This window comes from Giraffa tippelskirchi, chromosome 5 (genome assembly GCF_054371585.1).
Source record: "Giraffa tippelskirchi isolate mGirTip1 chromosome 5, T2T-mGirTip1v1.2.pri, whole genome shotgun sequence".
NCBI lineage: Eukaryota > Metazoa > Chordata > Mammalia > Artiodactyla > Giraffidae > Giraffa > Giraffa tippelskirchi.
The window spans coordinates 176,110,325-176,124,144 of NC_137279.1; the positions used below are offsets into that span (position 1 = coordinate 176,110,325).

At 52.0% G+C, this 13,820-nt stretch overlaps 2 protein-coding genes across 25 annotated transcripts in view; one reads left to right on the forward strand and one right to left on the reverse strand.

The window, feature by feature from the left end:
• The window catches only part of ERI3 (ERI1 exoribonuclease family member 3), a 130,397-nt gene extending 129,768 nt beyond the window's left edge, over positions 1-629 (forward strand). For all 21 annotated transcript variants that reach the window (XM_081488795.1, XM_081488810.1, XM_081488793.1 and 18 more), the window contains one exon: positions 103-629. In XM_081488795.1, the coding sequence (XP_081344921.1) occupies positions 103-185 (83 nt within the window). In that variant the 3' untranslated portion in view covers positions 186-629. The remainder of the gene's footprint in view (positions 1-102) is intronic.
• Positions 630-1,027: 398 nt separating this feature from the next.
• Positions 1,028-10,429, reverse strand: DMAP1 (DNA methyltransferase 1 associated protein 1). 4 transcript variants are annotated; one of them, XM_081488820.1, is made up of 11 exons: positions 10,048-10,429; positions 9,410-9,501; positions 8,966-9,161; positions 4,324-4,467; positions 3,096-3,254; positions 2,810-2,977; positions 2,354-2,539; positions 2,183-2,254; positions 1,807-1,879; positions 1,367-1,662; positions 1,028-1,140 (listed from the first exon to the last, which is right to left on the reverse strand). In XM_081488820.1, the coding sequence occupies exons 1-11, from the start codon at positions 10,150-10,152 to the stop codon at positions 1,081-1,083; spliced, it is 1,551 nt and encodes a 516-aa protein (XP_081344946.1). In that variant the 5' UTR covers positions 10,153-10,429; the 3' UTR covers positions 1,028-1,080. The 4 variants fall into 4 exon arrangements, with proteins under 4 accessions (XP_081344946.1, XP_081344948.1, XP_081344947.1 ...); XM_081488822.1 differs by having other exon boundaries at positions 9,406-9,501; XM_081488821.1 differs by lacking the exon at positions 4,324-4,467.
• Between the last annotated feature and the right edge of the window lie 3,391 nt (positions 10,430-13,820).

Here is a 13,820-nt window from a genome sequence, read left to right on the forward strand (position 1 = left end):
TGAATCTGATCCTGCTTCCCACGACACCCGTTTAGGAGCACCTGTGGGCTCACAGGGGAAGGATCTGGGGCCCCCCTAACTGTCTCCTCTCCCTCCTTTTAGATGACTGCAAGAACATTGCCAACATCATGAAGACACTCGCGTATCGAGGCTTCATCTTCAAGCAGACGTCAAAGCCGTTCTGACTGGCCGAGGATGGGATGGGGCAGGACAGGGTAGCTGCTTGGCCCAGCCCAGAACCTTCCTCTCCCTCACTAGAGGGGCAAAGGGAGAGTGGCACAGCTCTGCGTCCAGAGTGTCCCCAAGCCCACCCCGTGGGCTTCTGCCCTGGGTAAGGCCTGGCTACTTGGCCCCTCTGGAACAGACACTTTGTGCCCCCTACCCCCACCTCTCAACCTCAGCCCAGTATCAGCCCCTCCCACTGTGGGCCTGGGCTGGGGGACCTCCTCCTCACCGCCTCCTCCCAATACACAGGCTTCTGCTGGGGCCACCGAGCCCCCCTGTGCCCCCTCCCATCTGTAGTGCATGGTGTGTGGTGCCCCCAGGGCTCCAGGACAGATCAGGCCCCACCTTGTGTCTGCCCCCGTCCCCGCTGTGAACGTGCCACTGAATAAAGTCGGGGAAATGAGGTTCTGGGTGTGTGTGTGTGTGGACCACGTGGTGCCAGGCCCGACGGCGTCTGGATGTGTGGGGGACAGCACATGCGCCAGGCTGCCCTGTGCCCAAGGCCACCAGTAGAGCTGGCATCAGTGGAGCACCTGAGACCCTTTCTGAATACGCACAGGGCTGCGGGGACGGACTGAGCACGACGCTGTGTTAGAAGCAGCTGGGATGTAGTCGCTGCTATGTGCGAACCAACCTGAGTGTAGAACGACAGGTGTTCCCGGATACAGGTGTTGGGGGAACTGGTCAGTGGTTAAAGGGCTGCCAAGGGCCTCAGCGCGGGCAAGCCCCAGTGCCACCCCTCCCGGCCACCCTCCCAGCCAGGGGCGTCAGAAGTGGTGAGAAGGAAAAGGAGGCAGCCCAGTCCAGCTCAGCAGCTCTATTTACACAGCAGCATCCCACACCCCGTGTGGCCTCTCATGGCTTCTTGGCTTTCTTCACAGAAGAGGAGCTGGAGGCCGATTCCCGCCGCTTCCTCTGAGGAGACACAAGGTGCTGAGGTCAGTGGCTGGGCTTGGGCTTGGTGCGTGTTTCACGCTCTGAGTCAGGAGGGTGATGCCCACTGGCCCCCCACTCATTCTCAGAACCCCTCAGAGTGATGATTCCTGTTGCAGGCACTAGGGGGGGTGGGGCCTGTGCATGCACGTGCGTGTGCTCACAAGCAGGGCCAGCTGGAGCTCTCCTGGTTGGTCCAGCCTCTTACCGAATTGGGCGTGAGGGGTGCGCCCACCACGTCGATGATGGCGTCCTTGCCAGGGTCGGAGCCAAGACCGGGTTCAGACACCGCTGGCTCGGCCGGGGCAGGGGCCGGGCCCGATGCGGGGGTGGTGGGGCCGCCTAGCACGCCAGCCCGCGCCAGCGCCTCATGCCGGTGCCGCAGCATCTGCAGTTCGTACTCGCAGTTGGCGCAGGCCTGCTTGAGCTCGTAGAGCAGCACCAGGTCACTCCGCAGCTCGTTGAACATGTGCACCAGCTCCTCCGTGGGCATCGGGCTCAGCTCTGTGGGCGGGTAGGAGGCACAGTGCAGGGAGGCCAGCAGTAAGAACTGCCCCCTACTGCCCGGCCTGCATCCACAACCTCGCCTGGGAGGGGGCGGGCGTTGGTGGGAAGGTCCCTCCTGAGGGGCCCAGCCTCCACACTCACCCACACCCAGCTCCAGCAGCATCTGTTCCAGGGCCTTGATCTTCTTCTGTCCTACAGAGCTGGGCAGCTTCATCTGCAATGACCCAGGCAGCTCAGCTCAAGCGGGACCCTCTCCCGACAAGCGGTTTAGAATGAAGGGGACAAAAGGAATTGGGGGGGGGTGGAGAGGGCTGGAAGAGAAGTTAACCCCTAGAGGCAGCTCCGGGTCACAGAAGGAAACCACCAGTGAGGAGAACAGGCTGAAAGCTGTGAGCTCAGCCTGGCGTCCCCTTGAGATCCTGGTGTGTCCACCTCCACCTGCTCCAGGCCCCTGGCCTACACCGTTCAGGCCGTAGAGCCGAGGGTCCAGACACAGTGAAGAAGGTGACTCACGTACCCGCTGGCTCCGCAGCGTGACGCCCGCAGACTTGAAGTCTGGGAACTTGATGCCTGCAGTCTCAGGAACAGCCTGGGGAGGAGCAGTTATGGAGACCAGGGTGTCATGGGGAGAGGGCCCAATGTTAGTCCCAGCCCCCCACCCTGAGCTGGGCTGGCTTAGTCTGCACACCGGCTTCTCAGCCTCCTTTTTCTGGGGGAGCTTCTTCTTGGGGGCCTTGCGTTCCGTGCGCCGCTGCTCGGCAGTAGTGTCTGCCGCTGTGATCAGCTTCTGCAGGTCCTGGCTGCGCTTCTCCCGCTCCTTCTTCCGGGCCTCGATCTTGCGCAGCTCCTGCAGCAGGTACTCCTCCTCCGCCACCTGGGAAAGAGAGATGCTGAGAGGAGCCTGAAACTAAGGGGCAGCGAGGGGAGACAGGGAGGCAGAGGGGTGCTGGGCTGTCTGAGGGGCTCTGAGCAGCAGGGGGTCGTAGGGAGGTGAGGACTATGGAGAGCAGGGAGGGTGGCTGGTGAGGGGTGGGACGGATGGGGTCATGGCGGGGGCAGTAGGGGAGCTGAGGGCATGGAGGATGCAGGCAGTGGTCAGGGGGTCTCAGGGCTTGGAGAAGAGTCTGTGGGACTCGGGGCTGACCTGCTCTGGGGTCCGGTTATAGAGACGCTCCAGCTGTTCCTTCCGCCGTCGCTCGTGCCCAGCGTCAAATACTGGTATCTTCAGGTCTGTGCCTGGCACGGCCCGCACGTTGGCAAGCTTGGCACAAATGTGGTAGTACCGCTCCTTCAAGTCCTCCACAGAACGCTTCTAAGGACAGACATGGAGAGAGACAAACGCAGAGGTGTGTGAAAAGGAAGGCATGAAGCTAGTGGCCTGCCGGCCCTGAGGGTTGGGCACACATGCAAGTAACAAGGCACCAGCTCACCTTGAACTGCTGGTGGTCATACCGGTCATGGATAACGACAAAACGTAGGTCAAAGCGGCGGCTGAGGTCAAAAAGGTGGTCGGTTTCTGCCTTTGTCCAAGCGTCGTCATGAAGGTAGAGCTGGTACTCCTGCTCTGAGTACACGGGCACCTGCACCGTCTACAGGTGTGGGGGGGTGGGGAGGGGGACAGGGGACATGCCTGCGTCACGGCACGTCCTACAGGCTGCAGCCCCATGACCACAGTCCCTCCTGTTTATTGCCAATCCCTGCGCTGGACAAAAGCAAATCCTCTGCCGGGACCCTGCACAGGACCCTGGAGATGATGTTTCCAGAGCAAGGAAAGAAACTGATGGCTTGAACAAAGGCCCTGGCTGGCTCCAGGACTGTCGCCCACGTCTGGATCCACTTCAGGACCAACTGCACAAAACACATGCTCCTGACCCCATGGTTAAGGTGAGGGGCTCACGGGTAAGAGCATCTGTGGAGGCCAAGGGTCAACTTTGGAGTAGGGCAGATGGCTAAGTTACAGAGAAAGGCCCAGGAGCCCCTAGCAGGGAACACTTGTCTGAAGCACTCCTGCCACCCAGTGGTGACAGGGAGACTTGCCGCTCCCCAAGCTGGCCAAGGTTACATCTCTATAGAAAAGGCACCTGAATCCTACTCCCAACATAAATCCCCATCCCAACCCCCATGCCCCATCCCCCAGACCTCCCTCAGGGGAAACAGCACCACTATGGGCTGGGTCTGTCCGTCAGAAACCCCAGGAAGGAGACAGTGCTAGGCTGGACCAGGGAAGTTTCTCCATCAAAGACCACACTGGCTCTCAAAACCCTTATGTCCAGCAGCCTCTTGGACATTTCCTACTGGAGGTCCTACATACATCTCAAACTGAATATGTTCAGGTGATGCATGTTAACTAGATTTACTGAGGTGACCATTTCACAATATATACAAATACGGGATCATTATGTTCTAAACTGAAGCTAATATATATTTAACAGTTCTACCTCAATAAAAAAATTTCAGTATGTTCAGTACTGAGCTCACTGTGCTCCCTCAAACTTCTGTCTCCTCCAGTCCAGATCTCAATGTTGGCATCACCCAAGCCAGAAGGCATCTTTAATTCCTACCTTTACCCTTGAACCGCTCCCCTTTCCCAAATCTGTGGCTTTTACCTCCCAATTCTCCACTGCCATGCCCGTGTCCAGACCATCACTACCCCCTTGCCTGGATAGAGATACAGCCTCCCCACTGGTCTCTCTGACTCCATTTAATCCTCTTCCGGGCAATTCTCCATCTGCAGCCAAGATGTGACCTCTCTGACACTGCTAAAGGGCAGCCTTTGGACCAGTGCTGCTGCAAAAACCTGGTCTACAGTAAGTACAGAAATGAGAGTAAGCATTTAGAAAGCTTTACAACAATTTTACAGCATCATATGCTGCTAAATAATTTAGAAGAAACATGGACTGATATTTTGTCTTTTCTTACAATTTTACTATCTTTAGCAGTCTCTGATGAATTGGGAAATTTTTTAAAATGTCCTTTATCACAGATAATTTGAAAAGCACTGTTCTAGAATATATAACTCATGTTACCCAACCATCCCTTATGAAACCTCTCAAAAGCTCTGTGATACTTTGAAAGTGCCTTCTAGATAATTTTCAAACTTGCCAAGAGCAAGGGTTGTCTGGATCACTTCCTCCCTTCTGGGTTCAGCACAAGACCTGCACACTGTAGGTATCAATGAATATTTATTAACTCAATCAGTGAACACATGGTGAGTGACCTGGCCTCCCTCTGCAGCCACTGTCCTTTATGGACCCTCAGTTCCAGCTGAGCGACTAGCAGTTACTGGAATATACCAGGCTCTCCCCCTCAGCCTTTTTTGTTCTTGCCTGAAATGCCTTCCCACTTCCACATTCCTTCTAGATAACTTCTCATCCTTCTGATCTCTCTGGAGTTGGTTAGGTATCCCTCCTATGCATTTTAATTCCATTTAATTAAAAAAATATACTCAGGAACAGTCTAGCTGGTGCTGTTCTCAAGAAGCTCATGATCAGGGAATTCCCTGGTGGTCCAAAGGTTAGGAGTTGGCACTTTCACTGCTGGGGCCCAGGTTTGAATCCTGGTTGGGGAACTAAGATCCCACATAGCACGGCCGTAAAAATGAAAAGAAGTTCACAGTCAAGCAAGAGAGATGGTCATTCATTCAGCAAATATTTATTGATATCATGGGCCTGCCAGACCTATGCTAGGGACACAATGCTGAGTAAGATGGGCCTTACCTTCTCAGAGCTCACAGTCCAGCTGCAAAACTAATTTAGTACAGTGAGGCAAAATTGATGACAAAGGTATGCCTAGGATGTAATGAGTGACACCTGATTCAGCCTGGGACAAGGGTTGACAGGGAAGAGATAAATGAGGCCTGGTTCAGCCTTAAGGTTAAGTATAATAGAAGTGAACTGGTGAGGGAATGCAATGGAGAGAATCCTAAGCAGGGGGACCATATAAACAGTGATGAGAGAGAAACGGCCTGAAGCATCAGGACACATTAGGGGAACAAGAAAAGGGCAAGACAGGGAAAGGCCTGAGAGAGCCTGGAGAGTCAGCAGAGGTGAGCTGCTGCAGTCCTATGCGCCTGCTAGGGAGTCTGCAATTCATCCTGTGGGTGATGGGAGCCAGAAAGGTTTTAAAGAGAGGAGTGAGGTGGTCGTGATTCTCTTCTACAAAGACCAGCCTGGCAACAGTGAAGACAGAGGGGGTGAAACACGAGTGTGGGAGACCAATTGGCAGGTTTAAGAAATAATCCAGGTAGGAAGTGAAGAGGCCTGAAATAAAGCAGCACCAGCAGAAGGTAAAGAAAAGGGCACAGACTTGAGAGGCTTTAAACATCACAAGTTGTGACAACTGGCCGTAAGGGGTGAGGGAAGATGCTGTCACAGGTAACTCCTGTGTTGCTGGCTTGAGCAAGAAATCGGCTGGGGAGCCACAGACTGAAAGCATGACCCCAGGAATGAGCAGCATTGGCAGGAAGATGGTTAGTTTCTTTTACTTCGGCTTCATTCTCCACCCATAATCACCACAACCTTTCTAAAACTCAAATCTGATCCTGACACCATTCTACTTAAAACCTACTAGTGGCTCCCCAAAGACATCCACGCAAAGCCCATTCCTGAGCCTGGCTGCCAAGCCCTGCTAGCCTCTCAGGCCTCTTCTCCCACCATGTTCTATCCTGGACTTCAGGCTTCATCAACAGGGAAATGCCCACAGCATCCCATACACATGACTGATTTTTCACTTATGTCTTTGCTCACGATGACCCCTCTGCCTGAACAAGTCACTGTACTCCTTTCCTACTATTACCTGGTGACATCCTTCAAGCATCAATTCAATATCTTATGACCCAGAATCCCGTGCCTGGGCAGATATCTGGAGAAAACTCTAATCTCAAAGATCCATGCACCCTTATGTTCACAGCAGCCAAGACACGGAAGCAACCTGAATGCCCACTGACAGTGAACAGATAAAACTGGTATATATACACAATGGAATACTGCTCAGCCATAAAAAAGAATGAAATAATGCCATTTGCAGCAACACGGATGCAACTAGAGAAGTCAGAGAAAGACAAATGTCATATGATATCACTTATATGTGGAATCCAAACATGATACACATGAACTTATTTACAAAACAGAAATAGACTCACATACACAGGAAACACATTTATGGTTCCCAAATGGGGGTGGGGGAGGGAAGAATTAGGAATTTGCGATTAGCAGATACAAACAACCATATATAGAACAGATAAAAAAGAGACACAGATGCACAGAACAGTCTTCTGGACTCTGAGGGAGAAGGTGAGGGTGGGACGTTCTGGGACAATAGCATTGAAACATGTATATTATCATATGTGAAACAGAACACCATTCCAGGTTCAATGCATGAGACAAATGCTCAGGGCTGGGGCAATGGGATGACCCAGAGGGATGGGATGGGGAGGGAGGTGGGAGGGGGGTTCAGGATGGGGAACACATGTAAACCCATGGCTGATTCATATCAATGTATGGCAAAAACCACTACAATATTGTAAAGTAATTAGCCCCCAACTAAAAAAAATAAATTTATTAAAAATAATTTTAAAAAAAGGTCCTACTGCATAACACAGAGAACTATATTCCGAACTTGTAGTAATCTAAAACGGAAAAGAATAAGAAAAATTTTATATATACACATATATAGCTGTTTAGTCGCTAAGTCATATCCAATTTTTGCAACCCCATGGACTGTAGCCCACCAGGCTCCTCTGTACCTGGAATTTCTCAGGCAAGAATACTGGAATGGGTTGCCATTTCCTTCTCCAGGGGATCTTCCCAGGCCAGGGTTTGAATCTGCATCTCCTGCACTGGCAGGTGGATTCTTTACCACTGAGCCACAAGGGAAACCCTGGCATGTAGTATTTACGAAATACAAAATGAACAACACTCTTTTGTCTTCACCTTGAATTGTCTCAACCAACCTTTCCTCCCCTACCTCAAACCTCTTACCTCTTGGATATCCCTTCTCAGTCTTAACATCTCCAGCCTCTCCCTCCACTGGACGTGAAGGGCCTAAAGACGGTGGTGAGGTGGAGAAAAAGCAATTTGGGGGTGTGGGGGAGAATGATGGGTCACACCTGGACATGCTGAGTCTGAGAAGCCTGTGAGGCATTCAGGGGAACGTGTCCAGGTGCGAGTGGAGGTACTGGCTGAGGGGAAAGAAGTCAGGACTTGGAAGTCCAGCTACAAGCCCCTTGTGCTTTCAGCCTCAAAGACTAGGCTGCTCCAAGCTGCAGGGACTGGGGTCCATATTGTGTAGTGGCTTAAACAATGGCCTAGGGAATCTTAGCCTAGCCCAGCTCTGTTTCTCACTGGTTGGGTGAGTCTGGGTAGGGCCCTGCTCCATCTGAGCCTCAGTCATCTAAACCAGAGATAAGTCAGCATGGACTAGGGTGCTGGTAAAGAGAAGGAAGAACATAGGCAGATGTCATTTATTATAGAAACCATCAGCAGGACTCATGACGAGATGTATCATTGAGGTCTAGCTCAAATCCCAGCTTCTCAGAGAGGCCCTCTCTGACCACCCTACCTAAATTAGGCCTCCGCTACAAGTTCACTCTTTATCTCATTTCATATCCTGGTTTCATTGATCGCTCCTATCTGAAAGAATCCAACTTATTTGTTTCCACGTTTGTTGTATGTCTTCCCTACTTTCTTTGTCCTGTTGTTGATTGAAATAATATGAGTGCTAAAGGAGGATTAGTGAAGAATGAGTCCCAAATTTCTGGTTTGGGTAACTGGGTGGATGGTGGTGTCATTTACTGATGTGGGGAACAGGTTTAGGGGTGGGGAACAGAGGGAAGATGGTAAGTTCTGCTCACAGGAATCCACTTGATCTGAAGTACCTGTGGGGCCTTTAGGGAGGGAGGTAAGCAAATGACTGGATATATGGGAACTGCTGCTCTGGACTGGAGATATTAAGTTGGGGTTAGTGACATACAGAGGGTAACTGAGGTCATGGTGTAAATGACGCACACTAGGGAGAAAGTAGAGTGAGCAGAGTAGAGCACCTAGAACAGAGCTCTGAAGAACAGCAACAGTTGAAAGGCCAAGGCAGCACACCAAAAATCAGAGCCATGCTAGGAGAAGACAGGATCCCATGGGCAGAGAAGACCCTGCAGGCATGTGTCCCAAGGACTGAGTGGGGCAAACATGGTCGAGATCTGGCCTGAGAGTGCCTCTGGAGCCAACCAGGAGACTGGAGAGCTCAGGCATGTGGTTCAGAGTAGGTGGGCACAACCTTGGCCGATGTCCCCATGGTGGTGGCTCACCTTATTGAACCTGGCGAAGGGGTAGTCCTTGCCCTCCTCTGCTGCCCTTCGCCAGTGGAAGAACATGGCTCCATCCTTGCGGGCTGGGTTGGTGAATGGCATCCACTTCCAGGGCCGCACCTTCTTAGAGCCCAACTTGGCCTTCACTGTGCGGTAGCCTTGACCAGTGTCACTGGGTAGCAGCGGGGGTGCATCCCTGGGAGCAGGGTTTGAGGAGGTGAGAGATTACAGAGTCAGAGGGTGTGGAGAGAGCCTTTGGACCCAGGCTACTGATCTACCCTAGAGCAAGGAAGTCACGTTCTGGAGTGACACATCCGAGCTCCTGCATCCTAGTAGGCAAGCAAGAGCCCTGGGTGGGGAGGAAACTGGCTGGGAAAATCAGGAGTTAGGGACAGGCAGGTTGGTCAGGGGCCTACGTCTGGGGCCCTGGGTTCTAATACTTGCTTCTTGTCAGAGTAGAGCAGTGCATAGACCTCCCGGTGCATGCCCTCCGGCCTCTTGAAGGTCAGTGTCTCCGAGGACTTCTTGGACTTTTTCTGGGGAGGGAAACCACAGGAGAGGAACCACAGCCTAGACTCCCTTTCCTGAAAATTCTTTAGCCCAGCTCAATCCCTGAACAAACCAGCACCTACAGGTACAGCGACACACATTCACACGATGACACATCATGACTATGAAGGTACAGAAACCCACTCAAGGGGCACCTGGGTATGAGCGGGTCATTCCCCACCTCACCTCTAACCTCAGAGCTCGACCTGTCAGAGGAGAAGATACTTTTCCAGTATCTCAGCATGGTCGCCCCGACGTGATGCTCCTCCCCCCAACATCCCACACAAGTGTCACACTCTCCAGGTCCTCTCCTACCCGTGTCACACCTTCTAGGTCCCCACCACTTTCCACGGGTGTCCCCCCTCCTCCGTCCCACCTCACCAAGGTGACACATGCTCTCTATCCCGTTGTGTCACATCTTTTACCGCCGTCTCACTCCAGCGTGGCACCCCATCTCTCCTCGAGCCCTCTTCTGTTGTCACGCCTCCTCACCACTTCACTCCCGCTACCCAACTCCCAGGCACCACTGCTACCTTGTCCGGATTGATAATGTCCTTCTTGCTGATGGTCCCAGAGGCTGCATCTCCCTCTGGACCCCCGAGCTCTAGAATGTCCCGGACATCCGCACCTGTAGCCATCGCGCCCAAAGGATGGGGGAGCGCCCCGAGGTCAAGGGTCAGTGCCTGAAGAGGGACCAGGCTCAGATCAGGAGGCGGAGCCACTTCAGCCCCAAGTGGGGGCGGGGTGAGGAGGCGGGCCGCGAGGACGACAGTGGTCCAGGGTCAGATCGGGACCCCGCCAGTGTCCCGCCACCTCAGTCTCCCCAACGGCCCCAGCTGTCTCCTAAGTCTCAGCGCCTCCACTCCTAGGCTCCCCGGCTGCGGCCCAGCGGCTCCACTATCTCCTCAAAGCCGCGGACAGAAACTTCCGATCGTGCGCGTTAGAAACGTGGCCGACAGGAACGCTTCCGGTCTGTGCTAAGCGGAAAGCAAGCCGGCTGGCAACCCAGTATGAAAACTACTGACCGCGCAGAGCCTGTCACCCACGTTGCCTCCCTGGAGCTCGCTGGTTTCTTGGACTGCCTGGGGTTCTGGCATTTTCCCTCTGCGTTGGCATTTCCCTCTGCGTTGCGCCATCGCACAATGAAAAGGGAGTGCACAGCTTTGTGACCTTGGGAGTCGCTTAATTTCTCTGCACTCGTTTCTTCAAAGTGGAAACTGTCATGGTACCTGCCTAAATGAAGTGCCAATAATCCATGTAAAACATTAACACGGTGCCTTTTTCCATTAAATGAATTAGTGGTGTTAATTGCCTCTGTTCATTAAGTGCTAAGTACGTACAAGACACTGTGCTGAGCGTTGAAGAGATCAACTAGGCAAGGCAGAGCTTGCCAGGGTGGCTGCCAAGATGGTGTGAGGTGTGGACCCTCACTTCACCTCCTCTGATTGGGTTGTCTGTGGATTGGGGTCCTGTGGGACTTTACTGGAGCCCAGCTTTCTGAAACTTCACTTGTCTGGGAGCTAACTGCGTTAGTGTGGGTTCCAAAGAGGTCCAAGAGCACAGCCCCAAGCAGGTAGCAACTGGAAGAAGTATCCCACAAGGGAAGAAACTCGCTGATCTTCCTGGAGAGAGAGAGAGAATTCAAAAACAGAAGGTCCTGAGGAAGGGCAGAAGGGACAGGGGAAGCAGCTCCTAACTTCAGCCTCTGCAAAATAGCCTGCAGACATGGAGGACCCTGGGCATTGGACATGGGAGATGGAGTGGAGCTTGTAAGGCAGGGGTCCCCAACCGCCAGGATCTAATGCCTGATGATCTGAGTTGGAGCTGATGTAATAATAATAGAAATAAAGTGCACAGTACATGTAACGTGCTTGAAGCATCCCCAAACCACCCCCTCCCCCCAATCAGTGCAAAAATTGTCTTCCATGAAACTGGTCCCTGGTGCAAAAATGGTTGGGGACCGCTGTTGTAAGGTATTACGGAGACCAGACCCCAAGCCAGGGGCTTGTCAAAAATCTAGGAGGAGCAGACAGCCCACACAAGTGAGCTATCAATGTCATATCCTGTTCTGACTTGGGTAGGGGGAGGGGGAGGGAAAAATTGCTGTTGCAGCCACAAACCTAGCTAGACCCCAAAAGTTTGGAGAACTTGGCCTAGAGATACAAACCTTGCCCTGCTTCTGAGGCCTAATGCTCTGAGCTCTAATCAGTTTCCAGGGGAAGCCAGGGTCTTGCAGAAGCAAATGCCCACAGGGTAAAGGAACGGTCCTTGGAACCAGAGTGGACAAAGCAGTAGGAAAGGGTCCTGCACCTCAGCCTCAAACACTTGATTCTGCTTGTAGTTAGTGTTGCATGATTATTTGTTTAAGATATATCTCTCCTGATAGAATAATTTCTGTGAGGACAAGGATGTGGTACACCAATGTGTTAGGCGTTATTCTAGGCTTTGGGAATGCAGTGGGTGAATGAGATACAAATGTTTCCCAATGGGGCTCATATCTAGCATATGAACAATAAAATAGATAGTGTAAGTTTCATGGGGACAAGAGCTATGCAAAAAATTAAATAGGGTAATGGGATAGGGGACTAAATGTAGTGTGGTCAGGGAAAGTTTCTCGGGGAGCTGAAATCTGAGCTGAGGTTTAAATGATGGAAACAGCCACAAAATACCTGGAGAAGGAGTGTTTCAGACATGAGGTATAACAAATGCAAAGCCCCTAAAATGGAAGGAACCATGTATGTTGAAAGGATATAAAGAAAATAGGCTGGTGTAGTGGCCGTTGGGTAAGGAGGGGAAGAATAGGAAGACTTAAGATCAGAGGTACGCACTAGGGGCCACAGTAAGGAGTTTGGGTTTTACCCTAAGAGTAATCATTTATCTTTCCGTCTTGGACATGGCCTGGTTTCTTCCCTTTTCTTGGAGTGCCGCCTTAGCTGGTGTCATTAGGAAATCCCTCAGGATGATTGGTCCAGAGCTTCTCATTCCTTGGGGAAACTGAGTCCAGGATTGGGGAAAAGGGAATGAGAGAGGGATGCCTCTCTCTTGACCCTTCTGGGAGCCACTGCCACACTTCCTGTATCACACTGCAGGTGACAGTGGATCTCTCTGCCAGGCCCGAGGGGAGCTTACTCTGCGGTGCCCACCCAGCTGACCCTCCACAGAAACCCAACATCACTTCTGAAGAGACTCGTGCATTGCAGTGTCCTATTGAGGGGCCTGGGAGAGGGATTTCAGGCTGGGGTGCTCTGGGGCTGCAGAGTCAACTTTAACAGAGTTTTCATTCAACCCTGAGAGCAATATGAAGCCATTGAAGGGTATGGGGGGGGGGGTCGGCATGGGGAGGAGAGTTGGGAAGAAGGTTGAAAACAGTCAGATTCATCTTTAAGAAAGATCACTGGTGGCTTGCTGGTGCAGGGAGCTGGAGACAGGAGAACAAGTTGGGAGGCAGTGGTAGGGTCACCTGGAACTAGGAACTGATGGAATGTGGATGTAGGAGGCAGAATAAAAAAGGATCCCGGAAGCCCATCCCTCTTCAGCCTGTCTGTTGACAGCTCAGCTAGGAAATAGTAGACTGGCGCCCCCGAGTGTCTGGCCTGGCTCTCTCCTTCCTTCCTCTCCTGCCTTCTTGCTCTCCCCTCCACCCCTCCCCCTCCTACCCTCTCCTCACCAAGACTATGCACTCCTTAAGTGCGGCAGTGGGTTTTCTCATCCTCTGGGCTCTCCCAGCAAGTGGTCATGTGCCCTATCTTCAGGGGCTTCTTAGAAACTGTGGGGAAGAGAAGGTGGTGTGTGCGTGCTGTGATCAAGATCCGGAGCCACTCCATCTGCCCTGGTCTTGCTCAGGTGAATTATGAAGGACGTTTTCCAACTAATAGGACAAATTTCCCACGTTTTGAAATGGGCAAAGAACATGATTAGGAAATGCACACAAGTGCAACAGCCAATAACCATACAGATCAGCGTTCCACTTCACTGGGATTCAAAGAGTTGAAAAACTGAGAGCTATCATGAGAAATCATTTTATGCTTATCAAATAGCTAAAACTTGAACATAATTGTGATAGCTATTTTTGACAAGGGTGTGGTTGAAATAGGCGCCATATTTCTATATACTGTTGGTGGAAATGTACATTGACTTGATTTTGTTCACTAGTTTATTCAACAAATAATTGTTTAGTATTTAATGCAGAGTACATCATGAGAAACGCTGGGCTGGAAGAAACACAAGCTGGAATCAAGATTGCCGGGAGAAATATCAATAACCTCACATATGCGGATGACACCACCCTTATGGCAGAAAGTGAAGA

What these genes read in the sequence shown, in the direction of transcription:
- DMAP1 (XM_081488820.1), bottom strand. Translation starts at nt 10,152, where the DNA reads ATGGCTACAGGTGCGGATGTCCGGGACATTCTAGAGCTCGGGGGTCCA. An exon ending in CCTTCGCCAGGTTCAATAAG is followed by an intron (nt 4,468 to 8,965) that starts GTGAGCCACCAC and finishes TACTTACTGTAG; the next exon opens with ACCAGGTTTTTGCAGCAGCA. An exon ending in GAGGCTGTATCTCTATCCAG is followed by an intron (nt 3,255 to 4,323) that starts GCAAGGGGGTAG and finishes CCACACCTGTAG; the next exon opens with ACGGTGCAGGTGCCCGTGTA.